This window comes from Leuresthes tenuis, unplaced genomic scaffold (assembly GCF_036924035.1).
Source record: "Leuresthes tenuis unplaced genomic scaffold, fLeuTen1.0.hap1 SCAF_18, whole genome shotgun sequence".
In the NCBI taxonomy this organism is placed as follows: Eukaryota; Metazoa; Chordata; class Actinopteri; order Atheriniformes; family Atherinopsidae; genus Leuresthes; species Leuresthes tenuis.
The window spans coordinates 4,605,879-4,627,550 of NW_027325372.1; the positions used below are offsets into that span (position 1 = coordinate 4,605,879).

Genomic DNA, 21,672 nt, shown 5'->3' on the forward strand with positions numbered 1-21,672 from the left:
TGCTGCTCTTTTGTTTGTGTTGGACGAGATGATGAACTGCGGCTGATGTCTGGGGAATTCCAGCTGTAAGACAATTCAGCTTCTATAATTACACAGAGATTTCTGATGTGTACTGGAGCATTTATCCAGCTTAACACTGCAGATAAAAACTGAAAAAAATGTCCCCCATGAATGGTAATTCCCTAATTTCCTTCCCTGTTCAAGAAAGGCTGCAAACAACCTAATGATAAGAACATGACCTCTGATATCTACAGTGAGTTCCTTCATGCAGTGGATGCTCAGGTAAGTGCACTTAACTGTTGAAAACTGGGGATTTTATTGAAGACTGCACAAGAAAGCAACACATTTGATTTTGATATACATTTATGATTGTCAGTTTAACTTGATATAAGGTTTTGAGGTTTTACTCGGCCTTATACAAGGTATCATTTATGGATTCTCTGATTTTAACATGTGTATAAGCAGCCTTTAAATCTTTCATTCCCTCCCCCAACAAAGGAAACCATAAAGAACAAAACTGCTTCATGTTTTATAACTGCTAAACTACTTTGGCAGCACAGGTGGCTTGATAAACAGCCACTGTAGTCCAGCCACTATCACTGAGTGCTTCAGCCTCATAACTGTCAGGTTTGTTGTTTTTGGGCTTCTGCTTGAGTTTTTTGTTCTTGATTCTGTTATTTTTCATTTTGGGTTTTCCTTTTTTTCACTAATCTGAGGACCTCAATTACATTCATCTCTCAAAGCACACCTAGATCATCCACCTTTTCAACATCACATGTATTTAAATATGAAGTATTTTTCAGACACTTTGCTTTGTTACATCATTCTTTTCAATTTGTGTGTTTTGATATTTAGTTTTGAGCCCAACTTAATGTTCTTTTATGCATTTTTGGATCTCGACAGAGATCTTTATTTATTTTCTGTTTGCTTCCTTGTACGTAAAGTTTTTTTTACTCCTTATCAGTAAGTTAAGTTAGTTTCTGCCTGCATGTCATCCTCAAGACTCAATCATATCCCTTGACCTGGTTTTGGCAAATCTGTGATGGACCTGACTGGCATGTTCTCCCCGTGTATGTGTGGGTTCTCTCCGGCTTCCTCTCACCGTCCAAAAACATTCATGTTAGGTTAATTGGTGTCTCTAAAATTGTCCCTAGGAGTGAGTGTGTGTGGTTGTTTGTCTCGTTTGTCTCTGTATGGCCCTGTGATGGACTGGCGACCTGTCCAGGATGTACCCCGCCTCTCGCCCAATGACCTACGGATTAAGCAGGTATAGAAAATAGATGGATGGATGGTTTTGGCAAATGTTTTCCCAGTAAACACTCAGACAACATGCTTCTTTACTCGGTCTCAATCAGGTGTCTGCCCTCAGTTTCTCAGAGAGCTCAGTGGAGGTGTCAGGAGCTGTAAGGTCAGAAACACACTGAGGCACGAATCCTTCAGCAAACAATCAGTGGCAGATCATTTCAGACAGAACAAAAGTGTACTTACAAGCTTGATGATGTGTCGCTGAAATTGAATAGAAAAAAGACATTTTAGTTTTTGCTGGGTTTTCTTTTTTCTACTTAACAGACAAACTTCTTTTTAGACATTTTTACAATATTGCCTTTTAATCATGATTTTTCCTGCTTTAATGGCAGCGACTCAAAGTCAAATATCAAAGTACTGAATGAGTCAGTTAAGCGGATAATGTTTTCATTTTCTCTCTCTCACCCTTCTTCTCTTTATAAGCCACATATCCAGTGACAGCCACGGGGATGAGAGCAAGAGACACTGCTGCTGTGATGATGGGGATGTTCATGCCACCAGGCTCCACTGTTTTAAAAAACAAACAAACAAGGCCAAGCAGGTTAAAATAGAAATTAATAATCAGTTTTTTTGTGCTGTGACCTAAATAAGTTGTCATAGCAGACACAACTGTGATGTTGGGCACCTTGACCACAGAACTTGCTCTTTGGCTAAGTCTGACCATCTGTATGACCAGTCAAAACCCAAAAAGGTCAAATTATTGATAAATGTTACAAACAGTAGTCCAGCATTAACATAAAGAGGTACAGTATACCATGTATCCACACAATGAATCAATTCTGTAGGTACATCTGAGTGATCGCAACAAATTGACTGCCAGTATCACTATCACAGAAGATTCAACTCAAGAGAAGATCCAAAAAGAAGTCTCAAAGATCCCAAAATTTTGTTGGTGAGCAAGGGTTGCGTCTAGAATCAGAAAATCTGTGGCATTATTTTGTCCTGAACTGGAGATATGCTGGGTAAAAACCTATAAAACCAGAGTTTGCCAGGAGACAAATAGAAAGATTATTGTGGGTAAAAGTGTGTTTCTGTAAAGTAAAGTGAGCTGTTCCCACTTCTTTGGCCTGAGCCAGCACCTTCAGACAAATACTGTGTTTTGAGCCAGAGTTGCTCTCTAAAGCCACGAGAGTAAAAAGAGACAAAGTGAGGCCATCTGTCCTAAAGCTGAAGGTGAACAGGAAGTGGAACTTTCAAAATGGTAATGATCCTCAACAAGCTCAGTCTATCTCCCAAATAATGGCTCCCAACGAAGAAATGCAGGGAATAGCCAAGGCACAGCCCAGATTTGAATCCCATTGAAATTAGGCATTGTGGAAAATAACGTGGGTAATACTATCTTCCGATTACATCTTTTGATTGATTCATTTTTGTATAAAAAAGAAAAATTTCCATGTATAAGTACAGCACCTTCTTCTGTAGACAATGTTTCAAACAATTTCCATGGGATGTACTTACTTTTTCATACAGCTATGGTAAGAAGAAATTTTTAAAGATATGAATCATCATTTTGAGATAGTTTAGTAGTAAAAGCTGAAAACATAACACAGTATGTACCTTTATGTTGTTTGAAGCTCTGCATCAAATTATATAGAGCAGCTTTGAAGATGTTTGGCAGTTTCTCAAAACATGCATGAGTTAACATGTCCAGGATGTGACGATTTTCACTGAGTACCTTTCCCATCCAGTCCTGTTTTGGTTCCACATTCCTTTCATTGATGCTGCAGTAGACCACCTCACTTTCATCAATCTCTGCAGCAATCAGAAATTCTGGGATGTTTGGGACTCAGTAAAGAAAAACTTAAGAGAGTGTTTCGCTGTTGGAGAAAAAAGGTACAAAGATGTGACGTATATTAAAAAACTGATATGTTGCAGTTATGAATATGTGAGGCTCACACATAGAAAAGTTTGGGGTACCATACTTAAGATATGAATCTAACCCAACTCAATCCTTCTACTTCCTGCAAAGTTGGAAAGATGATTAACTGATCTCTTAAAACCACAGTTTTAAAGATAAAACATATTTTTCAACATTTTCAGCAGGATTAACTTAACTTTGATCGATTTTTGTATTTATGTTATTATAGATATAAAAATAATTTATTGTATCAATGTAACATATCATTACACATGTTTTATATGTATGTAGTTTTGTTTTATCCAATTTGTAGTGGAAAAAAATCAGGAAAGGACCTTGAAAACTATGATTTGTTGACAATGATATGAAAATAACGGTGCAAATTACAAACTCGATTAATACTCTGACCTCAAGGTTTTGCCCTAACAGTCTCCTGAGCTAAATATCAGTTCAAATCTGCAGGTAAATACATGACAACTCAAGAATCTCACTGAACTTGAAGCGTACTGCACCTAACTTTTTAACTCTAAAAGAAACTTTATGGCATTTTAAAAATCACACAAATGTTCAGAGTAGACAGAAATGTAGACCAGGGGTGGTAAAATATTTACAGTATAAAGCTGAGTGTCAAAGCAGCAGGTCCATTTATGTTATGTGTTTGGATCGTTTTACTTAGAGAAGACTAATAGGTCAAAGTTCAAATCTCAGTTATCATCACACAGTGGCTTCATGTTGTTCTGAGCTGCAGAAGTATAAATGTTAAAGCATCCAAGCAACAAGAATCATATGCATTTTTTTGAGCATTTTTATGAAATGTGGTAAACTACACCCCATTGATAACTTCTAAACGTATACTACAAATATTATATGACATTATGCACTGAGTACTTGATAGGAACCTGCAGTAAAGGTGCTGCAGAATACATCATCTGGTTTTAGGATCAGTGTTGTTTGGCTAGCTATAAAAAAGCAAATGACATTACAGCCTGTACAGCCAGCCATATATTAAGAAACTGCATTTTGATTGTATGTTACCTGCAGATACAGCATGACAGAAGAGGAGCAGTATCATTAGCTCCTTCATGCTATTCATGGAGCAGGGGATGAATGGAGCAGATGAGAGGAGGCTGTTCTACAAGTTTGTTCAGTCCAAAAGTGTTTCCTGGTTTTGGTCACAGTTTGGCATTTTTGAGGCGTGTTCGGCTTCACCGAAACAACAGTTATTTTAATTCTTCAGACTTTTAATTTTATAAACTGGTTGCTCACCAAAATAACAAAGAAAAACAATATTTTTGATAATTTTTTAAAAATGGGTAAATGGAAACTAAATAGGCAGTGGTAGAATAAATGATTTATGCAGCTAAATGGATGTTTCCCTGACAGTGGACACCTGATAATGTTCTAATGTGCATAATCCTAGAAAGACAAATGACAAAGTTTTGGACTTTTTTTCCCCAGACTGATTTCCCTTCTGTACTTAATGACCGCTCCACAACTCAGGACATGCAGTTGGAATCTTTATGATCAAGTTACTCATAAACAAAAGATGTGTCAGTTGGCAATGCTTCCACTTTTTTCTTTGTTATCTTCATAGCAGCATAAAAGACATCTTTATCTGAAAATAAACTTGATCAGCCTACTTTGTTGTCCAAGTTTTAGTTCCTCATAGATTGAAAAAGAAAACCTTAATGAAAATAAACTTGATCAGCCTGCTTTGTTGTCCAAGTTTTAGTTCCTCATAGATTGAAAGAGAAAACCTTAATGAAAATAAACTTGATCAGCCTGATTTGCTGTCCAAGTTTTAGTTCCTCATAGATTGAAAGAGAAAACCTTTAATCTCCACTTGCTTTAAAAACAAATTTATTTTCTCACATTAGTTGCAGATATGCTTGTAATAATCACACATTGGCTGATTTCCAACATTAAGATTTACACACTGCAGAACCAATATTATGTATCATTCTTCATTTAAACACTATATTTTTAAAATATGGGTGTGAAAGCAGGGTATTTTGTTTGGAGCTGCTGCAGAGGCCCGTTTGAACAACTTTATAATTTCTCTTAGAAATAAATCAATCTGAGTATGAAACTAAAATGTGCACATAGTGAAATATTTACAATATATATATATAAATATACAGTATATATATGAGGAAGACCTGCTTTTGTGGTGTCCTCTAAAGTAATGTATGCCTCATGATTCTGGAACTACAGGTTAAAATTAGGGCCGGGACTTTAACGTGTTAATTAATGTTAATTAATTACATAAGAATTAATGTGTTAAAAAAATGAACGCATTTTAATCGCACTTATTTTTGCACCGCAGAACGTTTCTCACTGGATGAGTTTCAGGCATATCGATTATACTGGAACACCAACTAACCTTTGAAAAATGTGAACACCTGAAGATCAGAAACTGCAGTAAACAGTGAGGTATCTAAAGGGTCTAAAGCCAAAGCTTTCATTATTTTGTTAACAAGGTCGATCAATGTTACCCTAAGTAGGTCACCACCGAAACTGATTTTTAAACAGCAGTGAACCGACATTAAAATGTTAGATCTATGTAGGTTATCTATAACCTCAGTGGTCACCAAACATTTTCTAAAGAGGGCCAGCTTACTTTGCACGGCTCTTTGAGAAGGCCGGAGATTTTCCATGTAAATTACAGTAAATATGCCTACTGTATACAGCAGATCTATCTTAGCTGAAGTTTAGCCCATTCAATGTAAGTTCATGTTAAAATGATATAGCATAGTCTTAAACAGAAATAGCTTAAATCACAAAATAAGAATAATAACATTAATGTTAGATAAAAGCCTGTTTAAGCATTTTTTAAAAAAATCACATTTTATTCCAACATTGGTGAACTCCCACAATTCTATTTGGCATAAAAAAACTCCAAGAGTAAACAACAATCAAGAACATTTTAATGCCACATAAAACCATGGCTTAGAATAGTTTTGTTTTGAAAGTTACACTTTTTCTAAAAATATGTTTTCACATGGTTAATCAATAAATCAATAGGCCTACATATTGCAAAATTTATTTAGCAAATAATGAGTCTAATTTACTATTGCTCAGCTTATTTAACAACACAATGTAATATTTTGCTATGTATGTTTTAATGAAATCTTTTGAAAAAAAGCTTTATTTTGACTAAGTGAGGAGGCTGTTCTTGACACACAATACTGAGGTGATAAATAGGTCAGAGTCCGTCTCTCAAAAAGGCTGCACAACAGCGCCAAAACCTACCAGTGGCCAAAAAGAGAATGACATGTATGAACAGGGCGAAATAAGACTGACGTGTTGAAGTCCGGTGCGGGAGGGATGGAATACATTATTTCATACATTATACAATATATTTTAGAGGGCCATAAAAATGACGTGACGGGCCGTATCAGGGACCAGTGATCTATATGAATATGAGGTTGAAATAAACTGAGAAGCAGTACTTACCACGTGATTCAACAGTGTGACGTTACCGGTTTATTGACAAGTACTACAGAGAATTCAAAAGTAGGAACAAGAAAGAAAAAGATTCACAAGCCATTCCTCTCTCACATCAAGCTCACATATTACCTTTCCTTTACGAAATATTTGACCGATGTCCGTTAAAAGTCTGTTGTTTCAAATAATTCCCTCATGATTATTTTAAAATCTTTAGAATTTATAGATTTATTGTACATGCGTTTCTCTATATTTCACATTTATGTTAACCTTTTTGTGAAATTATTTTTTCCCCACCCAGTTTTGATCATAAAAATGTGAAAAAAACAAAATATGATTGGACAGCACGTTCCTTTTCTCTTACACCTTGAACTGTAAAGGCTGCCCTCTTGTGGCAAACTGCGGGTGTACACGTCCATGTCTGGTGTGAAATGCCCTTCTTTCACATAACCAAAACAAACAGTTTGTTGCTTTTTGGACCGGTCAGGAAGCTTGTTTTTTCTGGTGTGCGAATTTTTGGTAATTTCACTGAAAGAGGCCACAGAAGTTGGGGTGAAAGTGAAGACTCTTTACTTTAAAGATATATTGTTAGTGATGCAAGGTGAACAGATTTAGTCGTTCCTGTATACATAGAAAATGCCAACACAGGCTGCAGCTGTCCTGGTAAGATGTTCTAGGTGGCATCAGAACCAACATGCTTGTAACTTGTTTAAAATTGCCTCACAGAGGGTGGGAGTCCATGTGAAAAGCAAAATGCAGATGGAAGCCTTTTCCATAGCACGGACAAAGATGTGCTGCCTACAAAATGGTCCCCGACGCTGCTGAGGTGATACAGTTCCAGAAAGCTGCTGATCTTGGAGGTTCTCTCCATAAACATGCTGATGGATCAGTGTCTGACTAAGAGTGGTGCCCAGACTATTTGTGCCTCCAATACAGACTGACACAAAATACTCTTCAGATGTTTATCTGTTGGATATGATCATGTCTGGGACATGTTAATTTAAAGACTCTCCTCTTCCTCATCTTTACCTGTCAAGATAAATGGTAAAGAAAAAGTTCAATCTTCCCTGTTACAACGAATAGAATATTAATAACTTACAAAAAAAAAACATTTTAACGTATCTAAAGGGAGAGTACTTACAATCAGCAAGACTGAACCCTGAAACACAGACAATTGATACTGTCAAAATAAAATTACATGCATGCAAATTCTGTTGTGGAGTGAAAGCGGTCGTTTCTCACCATTACTGCTCTTTGCACAGAGGATTCCAGCGAGTGTCAGCAGGAGCAGGAGGCCTACAGCACCTCCAACAACAGGAGCAACTGGAAACTCTGAAGGAGAAACTGAGAAGATGCAACAAAGTGGTTTCAGTCACATACCCAAGAAAATTTATTTTTCTAAGTGAGTACAACAGCTCTGATTATTGCTTTGGGATAAGTTAAACATATCTTGTTGACTGATGTAGGTCCTTACAAAAAGAAGCTTTAATGGCAGAAAATGTACTCATGTAATCCAGGAGGCTTGCACCCCTCAGGATGAGGGACTTGTTTTGTTTTTGTTCATGTCATAGCCTAACCTGCAGATGAATATCCAGAGATATTGGTCTTTGGGCCCATAAGCCCTCACGAAATGCTCATTTTGGTCTAACTTTGGTTTAACTTTATTATACTTCTAAATGTTAAATGTGTCTTCTAAATGCGATTGAAGCTAATATTGTACAATGTATTTAACTACAGGGGGGAATGGTATGAAAAAGAATCTCTTTCTTTATTACAAATTCTCCTAGAATTAATGTTTCATCAAGCAAATGAGCTGTTTCATCAAGCTGTCCTAATTTCTAAAAGAGTACTTTGAACAGTGGATCAAGTCAAGTTCAAATTCTCAGTCAAATGCTTTTACAGATGGAAATTTTAACAGTATTTTACCAATTTATGAGTAAAAAAATAGTGTGTATATTTAAAGAAAATACATTTTTAGCATGTTTTTAGAGATGTAAATGTCAGGCTGTTAATACAAACTCCACAAGTCCCCCAAAATACAAAAAACATTTAATTTCTAAGAAAACTTCATAACATTGACGGTACAATTTTGGTTCCTCTTACCATAGTTTGTTCGAATGGTTGTTTTGTCCAGTTTGGTGATGATGTCGTCTTTGACACCAGAGAGCTGAAACACACAGTCATACCTCTCCCAGTCTTCAGGGGAGATTGATGAAACGTTCATTTCAACACTCATCTGGAAGGTCCCATCATGGTTAGGGAGGATTTCTCCTTTGTCCACACCCTCATGAAACTCCTCTCCATCTATTCTCCAGAACAGATCAGCTCTGTCAGGGTAGAAACCCGTAGCATGGCAGCTGACTAAAGAGGTGGGAGTCTTCTGGAGGAGAGACACTGAGGGATGCACTGCAGAGAGAAAACGATAACCTTAAACTCATGCATGTTTGCAGAGGGTGTGATATGTGTCCCTACATTGTGTCACACATTGTGGATTTGGTCGTGTACACAAATGTTGTGGCCATAAACAATACTAAACAGTGTCAGGCAGTTTACCTGTTCTACGTAGGAAGCCCCGTCCATAGTTCACATACTTCTTCAGCCAGTCAGGACACTTGTAAATGTAATAGTTTTTATTGTATTCTAATCTTGCCTTCTCAGTATCCCATTTCAGTTTGGTGATGACAGCCTGTGAAATCGGAGCAATCCACGTTAGTGTGTGCAGGTCCAATGCAATGAAGTCTTCACCGTCGTAACCGTACTGATTGAAGCCTTTGATTTCTCCCGTCTCATCGTCCCACTCACAGCCGTTCATCCTCTGTAAGATGTGGGGACCTGGGAGGATAGAAGGGAAAGGGACCATAAGAAAACTGCCAGTAAACGCAGGTGTTGTCAGGTATCACATTACTTATGAGGAAGCGTCTCTGCTTAGTTTTGAGCTTGGGTGCTAATATTAGCAGCTAGTTATCAGAGACTTTGGCTTTCTGTTTACTTGGTCTGAGGATAATATGACTGAATCTCTAACATCAGGCATCACTATGATGTTTTTCCAGCCTCAGAAATTCAGAAAAGGGAAAAGCACTTAAACAGTCAGTGACACATACAAATGAGACATTACCTTCAGTCCGGTTTAAACGCTGCTTCAAGTCTTCGATGTTGGTTCTGAAGACCTGCTGATTCCCGAGACACTTGAGAGAATACCACTCGAGGTGTTGCGGGTCATCTTTAATCAGTTTCCGCATCCAGTCCTGTTTGGGCTCAGCTGTCTTGATGTTGCTGTCGCAGTAGCCCACCTGAACTTCATTTACTGTTGCAGCACCCACAAACTCTGGAAAGTCTGGGACTCCAGAAGTGGCAGTGATGAAATATTTCAGAGAGTGTTTCACTGCGGACAAAATAAGTTCTTCAGCTTTTTAATAATATCATACATAATCAATAGATTATTTGGCTGAATAATGTCCAAAATGAATGTTTTAGACTCTGCTACATCACACTTGGCCAGAAAGACACATGTTGTAGAGCTTTTTATATTTAATTTTATACGTTAAGCAAACAGCGTTTGGAAAAATAACCCAACAGAAGTACCATTGTTCACCGTATCTGTGATGACATGTTACAGATGGTATTTCATTCAGACATCAAATATTCCCATCCTACTGTAAAATGCTTTAGTTGGGCCCACAGCAGACGTACTATGAAATAAATTCAGTGTGCTTTACACAGAATATGAGACATGAGAAAATAAGCAAGTGTAAAATTTATGATGTACACGCATACGGTGGCCAGACAATTGGAGTGGAAATTTGTTCCATGTGTCTTTTTTATGTCATTCAGCAAGTAATTATCTCAAGTATTTGATTTATTGTCAACCAACAATAAAACTTGAAGTCAGTGCATTTATGTTATGCAATCATATTTCTGTTTTGTCAACAAAACACGAGACTTCCTTTTTTTCAGTGTCGTCCTATTAAGAAAACAAAAGGAAAAGCTCGATGGACAAATGAGGATAAGAATTTCAGGATTTATGTGATATATGGTTAGTCAGCAGTGTGAATTTAATATATGAGCCTCTCTTTCAACAAAACACATGGGGAACGGTATCTGACTGATGGTGAATTTCACAGCCACCAGGTTGTCTTCCCCCTACTTTAACGGACGAGAAGCAGGATTAGAGTTTCTGCCCTTAGTGTGAGGGAGGAAGAGATGTTTTAAGACAAAAATAAAGATTATTACCTTAAAACATGTGTAAAGATTCCTTTATTTTTCTGAGGAGAAAAAGTGACATGCTTAGACAGAAGTAAGTTTATTTGTGAGCATGCATTTGAAGTTATCAAAAACTCACAGAAAACTCTTAAAGCATTAAAAAGATTATATTATTATACTGTGTTCTTTACTATATCTGTCACTGCAAAAGACAGCGGTTTGTTGAGAATATATGCCTCATATGTTTGCGTTTAACATTATTTATAGCACGCATCTAAAAAAAAGCACGCAATAGTTTGGGCCTTCACACGTTCCGGAATAACGCCGTGGTATGAGCGCAGCGCTTCTTTCACCGCGTGGACGCGCAACCTGTCACTCAGCAACAGTCTCAGTTCATGACATAATCCAGCCTTGCTGTTACAAAAAGCCATAGCTGCAGGGAAATTTAAAAAAAAAAAATCTACCGAAAGCCTACGGGATGCGCCTTCGGGATGCGTAATTCCAAATTACGGTATGTGGTGAACCCAACGATCCATAAGTGTGTCATTTGACTTTCAGCAGTGAAAATGAAACTATGGTGCGCTGACACAGGACAGCCAGTAATACAAACATCGAGAAACGTTCAATATGCAGAAGTAAGAGCTGCATCTTGTTTCTTACCTGGAGACGCAACGTGATAAAGAAGAAGAAACACGAACAAAATCTTCATGTTGTTTTGCTGGAGCTCATGAGGTGGAGCAGACACAACTTACTTCCAGGAGAGTCAGCTGATTTGAACCTGGAGGGCAGGGGCGTGTTCATGAAGTCTAGACAAAGACCGTGCCCTTATCTAATTCTCTAAAATGTTTATCTTCGACTCCTCTCCTCTCATCTCTTCCGAACAAAATGCGACGATGGAATGGATGACATACAAGGTCAAACAGGTATAGGGGTGATCTTGCCTCAGCGCAGTTATGAACTGCTTCGCGTAACCTTTGTTTACTTTTAGTTGATCATTTCTGACAGATGAGCTTTAGATTTGTTTCTTTTCATCAGAGCAAGAGAAGAAGGGGGCAGGAAAGGCTCGTTTTCAGTTTGCTCACTTGCAGTGGATGACTAACCCACCAAAAACCTTGTGCATTTGCTTGGACGGTGGACTTCTTTTAGAAAACTATGTTCGCGTGCACCTGTGGATCCCTTGGAAGAAGAATAAATGCTGCAACTGCATAAAAGGCAGAACAGTTATTGTACAGTTTGGGCATCTCAGAAGCACAATAATAAAGAGCAATAATACAACAATATAAAAGGGTCCTCCTGCAGTGGGTGTGGCTGTAAGCAGGAGAGAAAAACGATGCCAGTAGCTGCATGTTCTCTTGTTTAAACTCGAAATGGTGCAGCTTCCGTCTTGTAGATGAAAAATATCAGGCAATTACAATTACTGCCTGCTATAATTAATGTGAAACACAAACACGGCCAAATCAAGCTTATTTGTGCTTTCAATTTAAATAATATTATATATTATAATTAATTTACTGTAACAGAACATCAAATCCGGTGAAATTTCTGATTGCATAAAGATAATTTCACTCAGATTCAACTAAACAGGTTCAGTTCAGTGTCACATAGTGCCACATTGACGAGACGCAATAGGATGCTAATAAATTATTAAACAGCATACAGGACATGAAAAGAGTTCCTAGTTTCTACACACAAGCCTTATATTCGGAATGTCCTTAAATCGTGACTTTGAAGTCTTTCATCAAAAACTAAGGGAGTCTGCGGCTTGTGTGCATGTTTGTGATTTTGTGGTCAGATAAGATTAAATTCAAATTAGCTTAAAATGATCATATTTGCCCAAAGTGCAATAAAGATATACATTCATAAACAGTGCAAAATTGTTTGAATTATAGTAAAGTACAGTGAAAACAAGAAAATGTAGTAAAACTGTATCTGAAACTTGAACATAAAGAGTTAGAACAACTAAAAACGTAAACACTTGTGACTTATAATGTAGTCCAAACTTTTAAGCGTGAAATCAGAACTTGAAACAGGCTGTTGGTTACATTATAGGTAGACAACGAAATTGATGATTATAGTAAACGTAAATAAGTGTGATTATTTTACAAAACTAATTTCGCAGATGCAAGTAAATGAAAATAAGTTGCTGTTTAGCTGTTGTAAATAATACACTGGTGTTATATTACAACGGTGTTCCTTTGTAGTGTCAAACGGATCTGCATCCTGTGCTCCAGGATGCTCCAGAGCTGAACGTGTCCAATGATGATTCGGTTAAATCTCGCGATATTTCTGTTGGGTCCTCGTTATCCTTCTTTTATTTTTCATTTTTTAGGTATTATAATGCGTTTCACATAATTTATGAATATACACAATATTAGGATATATTATCATATAATATAATGTAAAATTAATTTAGTTTCCTGAAAAACCAAGCGTGTCATTCCATTTTATGAGATGAAAAGAGAAGGAGGCACACTTTAAACGGAACGCTTTCTCGCGAGATTTCGGTGAGTTTAGATGAGTGAATGCCACGTCTGACCAGCAACGACGTAGATAGAAATATCAGCACTTTTGCTCGCAGGACAAAGAGTTGTTCTGTCGCCCAGTCGGTTGGAATATCTGACGCTACTCGGTAAGACGGAATAGTTAGTTTTTTCACTGTAATCTGCATCTTTTGTATTGATGGTCCTGCTGCAGCAACATGCTAGCAATATGGTTATTAGCTTGCTAGCTATCTCACTAGCAAGCTTCTTAACAACTTGTTGAAGCCGGTCAGTGCTTATTGTTTGATGATCGGCTTTTACTGTTTACTGTGAGATTAAATGAGACTCTTTTCAAACAGAATCAAGGAGATTATCAGATCTACATCCTCATTTGACGTGTGAAACTTCCGGCAGATAAACAATCACGACTTAAATACACAGAGCTAGCTACAGGAAACTCAAATGGGTGACCGTTAAAAAAGAAAATAGCGATACATTTATAACGTTTAGACTGGATGCACACATTAGCTGGTTTATTACAGTATTATACATAGTTATATCCGGGTATTCTAGAGTGCAAACGCCCAACTTTACTGCAGCATAAGATTGATGGGTGCTGCACATCCATAACCTGCCTTTTTAAAGTTATTTGATTGTAAAAGTCCAATTCTGATTTAGTATTTATACTTCCACTGACCCACTGAGCAAGATGTTGCATGCAATGAAGAGCATCCTCGACCATAAGCAGTGACCACCTGTTACCCTTTTTAACGTGTCTGTGACACATTAAACCACTCGAACAGTTTATTTGCATATGTCGTGTTTGGAGAACGTTGAAATGACTTATATTGGATTGAGGAACCAGTGACCACAGTTTGCTTTAGATAAGAATCACAACATCATTTCTCCACGCAAAGCATTTATCAGTTCCTATGATCTGGTCTTTTAGTACTCTCTGTATTGGAATGGTTTAAACTGTTTGCTTCTTGGCGTTTTAACCTTATTAGCAGAAGACTTATCATGAATGATCCCTCTCCTCTTGCACCTCACTGGGCAAAGTCATTTCTTATCAAAGCACACACAGCTGTGCAAGCAGCTGCAGAGGGTGCAAACAGCTCGATGACACACATAGTTTTATACTAAAACCAGACTGATGCTCTGCTCTAAAAAAATCATCTCATTAGTGTGTGCGGTTGTTGCAGTTATGCCTAAACGTAAGATGATCTCTCACAGAAAAAGTGTGAATCAGCAGATTGTCTCCAACAGTCCACAGAACTGCAGCCTCACACAGACTTTCCTTCCTTCCCTATCATGGGCCAAGTCAGGCTAAGGTTGGAGCTTGACTTAACTGCGTGTAAACATACGGATGATAGTTGCAGTTTGGAGTCTTTTCACCATAGATTTATTTCCTTTTATGTTGAGCGCAGTTATATCGATAAATAGTGTCCATATGATTTTTGGCTCTTTTTTTTGTTTCTTAGTTTCATAAAATTAATTTTTCTGTTGTGATTAAGTAAATCTATAATGCTCCTGGTGTGTAGGGGACTGATTTTAGATCACAGTTGAAGCAGCGCAGCTCTGACTCTGCTCAGTTCTGATTGTAAGCAGAGCCTCTGTCCTTCTTTCTCAGTTTATATTGATTTCTTCTTCTCTCTGTTGCAGGGGATAATATGGGCTTTTTACGTCTACTGACACTGGTCACATCTGCTGTATTGCTGTTGGCCTCTCATTCAGCCACTGCTCACAGCCATTCCCATGGTGACCATGGACACGGCCACCATCACCATGGCCACTCCCACGGAGAGGATGATCATCACGACCCTCAGGTGAAGATGTTCCATGGAGCCAGCAAGTGGAGTGCTGAGGCCAACCTCCCTTCTCACGAAGAGGAGCATCATGGGCACGCTCATGATCACGGGCACGATCACGGACACGCTCATGATCACGGGCACGCTCATGATCACGGACACGCTCATGATCACGGGCACGATCACGGACACGCTCATGATCACGGGCACGCTCATGATCACGGGCACGATCACGGGCACGCTCATGATCACGGGCACGCTCATGATCACGGACACGCTCATCATGAGGACATTGTTCGAGTACACAAGGAGGAGAGTGGACATGAGCACTCACATGGTGCAGAGAGAACAAAGAGGGAAGCAGATGGAGAAAAGAGGGACACGGTGGAGCTGTGGACACAGGTGTGCTCGACGGGTGCCGCTTTAAATGAATTTCTGTCTTCTCCCAGTATGAATACAGGTGGTAGGTTGTAGCTGTAGCTTTAAAGGAGTCAGTTTATACGACAAATGTTTCTAGGTTCATACATTTATCTTGTGTACAAATCAATGAAAACTTGGTGATTTTAAAAAGAAACTTTTAACCAGGTGGTTACCCCTCTTTAATTTGTTGCTACCAATCTAGAAAGTCTCTGCATCTATCCAAGACTTAATCAGAAACACAAGCCCAGATTTAAGTACAGATGGCAGTTGTTACATTTGGGTTTTGTTGGGATTAACCAGATGATAAATAACATGTAGATTTGTGAGTTTTGGCAGATGTTGCCAGGTTTCAGCTTTATATTATTTAAGGAGTGTTTACAGAGGCTGTAATTGAGTGAAAACTTCTTGAAAGCTTATGTACTGCAGGCTGTCACTCAACAGGAAATCCCACAATATTCTGAAAATGAAGTCAAAGTTATAGTTATGTCATGTTGCTCGTTGCAGGCCGTCTTGCAAACCATGATTACCACTTACCTAATTACTTTTAGCCGCTGTCAGTTTGCCGATGATTCTTCGTTGTGTTGCATTAGATGATATCCGGGCTATCTCTCTCTGGGAGGAGCTTTGTTTTCATAAGCAGTGCCAGATGTTCCCCTGGGCTGTAACTTCCTGAGAAAAACTTACAGACCTCTGGATAATCGTGGAGTCGGTGTGCACCACCTTGTTTTGGCTGTGCAGACTGACTGTAGATATTGATTAAGGACAAAAAAAAACTCTGTTCTGCAGTGTTAAGGCACCATAGACAAGGAGTGGAAACGCACCAAATGTGCTGACAGTCATGTGGTCATACGTCAGCTTTGGCCTTAACGCCACTCATAGCAACATTTCATCTTCCAGAGGCCTCTCAGAAGTAGGCTTCTGCTTCTGTAGCTGACTTATTGTTCCTGATCAGATCTAAGATCACAAATCCAATCACCTTTTTCTTCTTCGTGCTGTCTGATTGACGTTCCCTCTGTTTGGTGACGTTTTCTCCCTGCAGGAAAACAACACATTTGTAAACCTCCTTCCATCATTGTCTGCAGGCTATCGGAGCCACCCTGCTGATCAGTGCGGCTCCTTTCCTCATCCTGTTTCTGATCCCAGTTCAGTCCAACAGCGACCAGCACCAGAACCTGCTCAAGGTGCTGCTCAGTTTTGCTTCTGGTGGACTGCTGGGAGATGCCTTCCTCCACCTCATACCACATGCTCTTGGTAGGTAGTTTACTGCTGTTGTTTATTATTTTCTTATTATTTAGAAGCATTTTTATTTGGAAATGTTTATGTTTAAATGCTTCAGATCCAGAACTTGTTAAACTTTGTCTAAAGCTGATAATCTACTTCACCTACAGATATTAAGAACATTTAAGAAAAGCTTTCTCTCTTGTAGGTCACTTTGTCTGCAGAGTTTTGGCTCCACTTTGTAGATTTAAAAGCTTTTTTTGAAGGTTGAGAACAACATCTTGTTTTTGAAGTTAAATGCCCGTTTCCTGCTGTTGTGTTTCTTCCTCACAGAGCCTCACTCCCATCACGGAGAAGAAGATCACGGACATTCGCATGCAAACGAAGACGAGCACGACCACGGTCACTCTCATGGTACGCCGTTCACGCTTCTTCTCACTGTGGGAGCACGTACGCTCCAGCTGTTTCCGAACTCACATCTGCCCCCTTTTTTTTTTACGTGCACAGGAGCTGCACATGGTCACATGATGTCAGTGGGTCTGTGGGTTCTCGGTGGGATCATCGCCTTCCTGGTTGTAGAAAAGTTTGTGCGCCTGCTGAAGGGAGGACACAGCCACGGACATTCCCACAGCCACTCGCACGGTAGGCCGGCATGATTTCTTTTCTGACCAAAGATTTTCTTTGTCCTGTTCAAACTGCTGCAGGTGTTTCCTGTTGTAGTGCCCAGGATTATCTGCTGGCAGAAAGCTTCATTACACGGTTTTATCTTTCAGTATCTTCATGTGTCCTACAGTAACCCACATAGGCTAAACTCTGTTCTGTGTAACATCTTCAGCTGCTTCAAAGGAGAAGGACAGCGATGGAGAGGATGAAAAAGGAAAGAAGAAAGCGGGTGAAAAAGGCAAAGATGTGCAGAAAGCAGAAAAGAAGAACGCAGGTGAACATGTTTTTGATGTTTTAGACCTCTGATGAAACTCAGGAGCTGCAGTTTGGTGACACTAATGAGAGAAAAATACTCTTATTTAATCTGCTGCTTCAAGAAAAAAATTCTGACATATTCATACATTTAAAATAACCTTTTCTAGACTTTGATGGAAGCGACAGAAGTCTGAAATACCTGACGCTGAACTTTAGATGCAAATACTCGGCCGTAGATAATTGTTGGGGTTTTTGTTCCTGCACATCTGTGTAGAGTTTACAGACCTTGGCTTCCTCCAGACAGACAGTCTGTTATGTCCCTTATTGTGCCGCCTCAGTGTTGCTTTTCCAGTCCAGTCTGCTGTGCAGGTGAACCCTCAGATGTCTGTATTCCATCTCCACCTCTTGGAGGAGACTCTGTTTGGCTTTCTCCTGGTCCTCCTAAAGCCAACAGTCATCTCTTTTGTTTAGTTTGTGTTTAAGATGAGGTGATTAGGATTCAATGTTGATCCTTTAACTCCTTTTAATGCCTTTCTCTCCACACAGACATAAAGGTGTCGGGTTACCTGAACCTGGCAGCTGACTTCACGCATAATTTCACCGACGGCCTGGCAATCGGAGCGTCATTCCTCGTCAGTCCAGCAGTTGGCGCCGTCACCACCGTCACCATCCTGCTGCACGAGGTCCCGCATGAGATTGGAGACTTTGCCATTCTTGTACAGTCTGGCTGCACCAAGAAGAAGGTAGCTGACCACAGGAGCTTAAAGAGATGAATGAGGGGAAGATTATGACCCAGTGTGCTGGCAAATGCAAACTTTTTCTGGGGTTTGGTTTAGTAATTACACAAAAACCTCAACAAAAGATGCAAACATTGAATATGTGGCTTTATACTCCATCCCACAGACAGATAATCAGCTCATTCACTTCTTTTCACTTCACACTTGAGTTGTTGCCTTCGGTTTCAGAAGCTCCATTTGAGACGTTAGTAGATGTGTTTCTTTAAAGAAAACGTGAGCCATGCTCAGTTTTGTTGCCCCAACCGCTGCATCCTCAGTGAAAATAAGCTTGTACCATCCATGTGTCATCCAGTTGGAGCCGATGGAAAGCCTGTCAGGAGATGAATTATTTTCCATCTTTTTAAACATAATTGTTGTCAAACTAGTTCTGCAAGATAATAGGAAAACAGAATAGTGATGCAACGATGATGCAACTTGTCTTGGATCAAAAAATAGCCAAATATATGGCGCTAATCTCAGGTTCAGCCATCATTAACAGTTGTCTAACTTATCTTCGTGATGTTTATGCTGCACGTGTTGATTATATATTGATAATGAGGAATGTTTGATCAAGTTTGCAGTCCTATTTCAACCCTGTTTTATTCTCTTAAAACTGTGAAATTGTTCAGGTGTGTTGAGAAATGTTCAGAAGTTAAAAAGGCGACTCGTTCCTCTTCTCCATCAGGCCATGTGTCTACAGCTGCTGACGGCCGTGGGGGCGCTCGCCGGGACAGCCTGCTCCCTGCTGGCTGAAGGCGTGGGCGCCACGGCGACCGCCTGGATCCTGCCCTTTACAGCTGGTGGGTTCGTTTACATCGCCACGGTGACTGTGCTGCCTGAGCTGCTGGCGGGCCGCTCCAGTTTCGGCCAGTCCCTCATGGAGATTCTGGCCCTGCTGTTTGGAGTCGGCATGATGGTGCTGATCGCAGAGTACGAGTGAGACACTGCTGAGCGGACAGAAACTTTTACAGCTCCAGCAAAGAGGGAGAGAGCGGACACTCGGAGGGAAAAGACGGTTTTAGGTAGACTTCAAGTGGATTATTTTTTCGCCAGTGGTGTTTTCTTGTTTTTTAATTGAATTGTATTTTTGGGAAAAGCACCACCAGTTGTTGGAAAATGGATAATTTTTGTTGTCTTGTGTTTTTAGAAACTCGTGGGCACGTCCTTGATTTGTGTTACTATTTCTTTTTGAGAGAATTGTCTGCTGCTCCTCTGCTTGGACACTGAGAAAGCAACAAATGGACTGAGAGGTGTGAGGGGGAAGAGTGAGCCTCCCATCGAGGAAGGAGGTTTCATCTTTGTGCTTTAAAATTCACTCACCGCTTACACTATAAAGACCATCCAACTGTTGTGTGACTGCAGCTCAAAACTGACAACTGGTTCCCTCCAGAAGTGCTTTGAATACATTTCCAGCCAAACTCTCCATCCTCAGCCAAGTGCTGGTCCTCAGTGGAGGAGCAGAGAGAACGATGGTCTTGCTAAAGCAACCTGCCCCGTTACTTTTAGTTGAACTTTTGTTTGATACTGAATGTCAATATTTTTTACATTCCACATAAAGGTAGATGTTGTTGCCTCTGTAAATGTGTTCAGAACGGCATCATGTTTACGCTCAAATGATTATAATCTCACCTCGTCGCTGTTATTCCTTAAATAAAGAAAAATTAAAACGCTTGAAGCTGTGCTGAACATCCCAAAAGGTTAATTTTTTCTAAGTTATGACCCTTTCTCTGACTATTTAATTGTGAGAATGCTGCAACGCTTCCTCTTTCAAACTTAACTACTTCAGCATACTTTCAGCTAGAGACACCATTCAAACTTTAAAACATTCACAAGACATTCAGCTATTACTGAACGATGCAGCTTTTTAAAATATTCTGCCAATTTTGAACTATCGCAGTTTAAAAAATTGAGGTTCTTTCATGTCAACATGGTAGCAGAAGTATAAAAGTCTATGGTTAAGGACCAGAAAGGACAAACCAACTGGCTCCAGTGCTGGAGTTTTGCATTTTTCTCTCCATTTCCTTACACACCTGAGAGGGAAAGGTGCAGTGGAGGGTCTTCTGTTGTGGTGTATCTGTGATTTAGTCCACTAAGATGTCATTTCTGTGTCAGTGAGTGCATCCGTGTATTTAGACTAAGTGTTTGTAAAGAAAACATTGGTTTCTGTGCATTTTGATGTCAGTATTATTATTTTTAGGCTGTGCAGTAGAATTGAAGGATGCTCTGAATGGCAGGAAAAAGGCTTTAGACGTGCACTCTCACAGTTACCATGCAGAGAAACTGTAATCTGCTTCTCCAAACACAGGTGGCAGCATGTGCACGTGGTGTAAATGCAACAGACCAAAGGAGACACCGAACACTGTTACACAGGAATTCAGCACACGAGCCAAAAACTACATTTCATCAACAGTCACTGCAGAGACGACTGTGAGTATGGGAGTAATGACTTTTAAACTTTTTTTCTGTGTGAATTGGACTAATTTGGATTCAAAGTAATTTAATTTCATTATGATTGTACTACAATGAATTGGATTTTAATTGGCTTGTATCTCTCAGGTGCTTTGAGATGGCATTAGTTGAAAATTGGCAACATGTAAAAAAAAACTGAACTGAAACAGAAATACAGAAGTCTACATGGAAAACTAAGAAGTAACAAACTTAAAAGAAAACACAGGACTGAGGAAGCTGAGACAAGACGTAACCTACAGTGCAAAAGCAAGAAAAGGTAGTTTGTTCTGGCACTGAGCAAAAGAAAACCTGGTGAATATATTCTGAGGGACTAATTACCAAATGAAAAACAGGTGAGCAAACAGCGCTCACATGTAACATGAGGATAGAGATTGTGGAAACAGGAGTAAATGAAACAATGATAACACAAAAACCCAGATAAACCTGCACATGACATTAAAAATGAAGAAAGACACAAACCCTAGACCATGACAGTCCTGCTCGTTGGCTTTTTAGATGCTGTGCAGAGTCCACTGACGCAGCACTCAGCTGCTGTGGGCTTGGTGTGAATGATGGAGACCCTCTGATGTTTTACTCTGATGTGGATGCAGGAATCTCACTTTAATGCTGAAAACCTTTGTCAACTTCATTTTAATTGTGAAATAGGGCCATCGACCAGTTTATGGCACATTTTATTGAAGACAAGGTTCTATTTCCAACTTTATTACACCTTAAACCTCAAAATTGGGCTCCATTTCGTTAATTTCTACACTCCTGTTGACAACTGCATGGTT

At 39.4% G+C, this 21,672-nt stretch overlaps 3 protein-coding genes across 4 annotated transcripts in view; 1 reads left to right on the top strand and 2 right to left on the bottom strand.

Moving 5' to 3' along the window:
• LOC140274630 (DLA class I histocompatibility antigen, A9/A9 alpha chain-like) overlaps positions 1 to 21,672 on the bottom strand; it is a 424,015-nt gene that overhangs the window by 53,393 nt on the left and 348,950 nt on the right. The window lies entirely within an intron of this gene.
• LOC140274632 (major histocompatibility complex class I-related gene protein-like) lies at positions 1,347 to 11,602 on the bottom strand. Of its 2 annotated transcripts, XM_072369999.1 has the most exons (6): positions 11,471 to 11,602; positions 9,726 to 9,992; positions 9,164 to 9,442; positions 8,714 to 9,016; positions 1,711 to 1,812; positions 1,347 to 1,506 (listed from the first exon to the last, which is right to left on the bottom strand). In XM_072369999.1, exons 1-6 carry the CDS (start codon positions 11,517 to 11,519, stop codon positions 1,448 to 1,450), a joined length of 1,059 nt encoding a protein of 352 aa, XP_072226100.1. In that variant the 5' UTR covers positions 11,520 to 11,602; the 3' UTR covers positions 1,347 to 1,447. The 2 variants fall into 2 exon arrangements, with proteins under 2 accessions (XP_072226100.1, XP_072226099.1); XM_072369998.1 differs by lacking the exons at positions 1,347 to 1,506; positions 1,711 to 1,812 and adding an exon at positions 7,754 to 7,954.
• slc39a7 (solute carrier family 39 member 7) lies at positions 13,297 to 20,144 on the top strand. The gene is made up of 8 exons (XM_072369994.1): positions 13,297 to 13,439; positions 14,953 to 15,500; positions 16,601 to 16,769; positions 17,070 to 17,150; positions 17,244 to 17,378; positions 17,572 to 17,673; positions 18,201 to 18,397; positions 19,116 to 20,144. Exons 2-8 carry the CDS (start codon positions 14,961 to 14,963, stop codon positions 19,368 to 19,370), a joined length of 1,479 nt encoding a protein of 492 aa, XP_072226095.1. The 5' UTR covers positions 13,297 to 13,439; positions 14,953 to 14,960; the 3' UTR covers positions 19,371 to 20,144.

What these genes read in the sequence shown, in the direction of transcription:
- LOC140274632 (XM_072369999.1), bottom strand. Translation starts at nt 11,519, where the DNA reads ATGAAGATTTTGTTCGTGTTTCTTCTTCTTTATCACGTTGCGTCTCCA. An exon ending in GCGTTTAAACCGGACTGAAG is followed by an intron (nt 9,443 to 9,725) that starts GTAATGTCTCAT and finishes CTATCCTCCCAG; the next exon opens with GTCCCCACATCTTACAGAGG. An exon ending in GGGCTTCCTACGTAGAACAG is followed by an intron (nt 9,017 to 9,163) that starts GTAAACTGCCTG and finishes TTCTCTCTGCAG; the next exon opens with TGCATCCCTCAGTGTCTCTC.
- slc39a7 (XM_072369994.1), top strand. Translation starts at nt 14,961, where the DNA reads ATGGGCTTTTTACGTCTACTGACACTGGTCACATCTGCTGTATTGCTG. An exon ending in CGGTGGAGCTGTGGACACAG is followed by an intron (nt 15,501 to 16,600) that starts GTGTGCTCGACG and finishes CATTGTCTGCAG; the next exon opens with GCTATCGGAGCCACCCTGCT. An exon ending in TTCCCACAGCCACTCGCACG is followed by an intron (nt 17,379 to 17,571) that starts GTAGGCCGGCAT and finishes TAACATCTTCAG; the next exon opens with CTGCTTCAAAGGAGAAGGAC.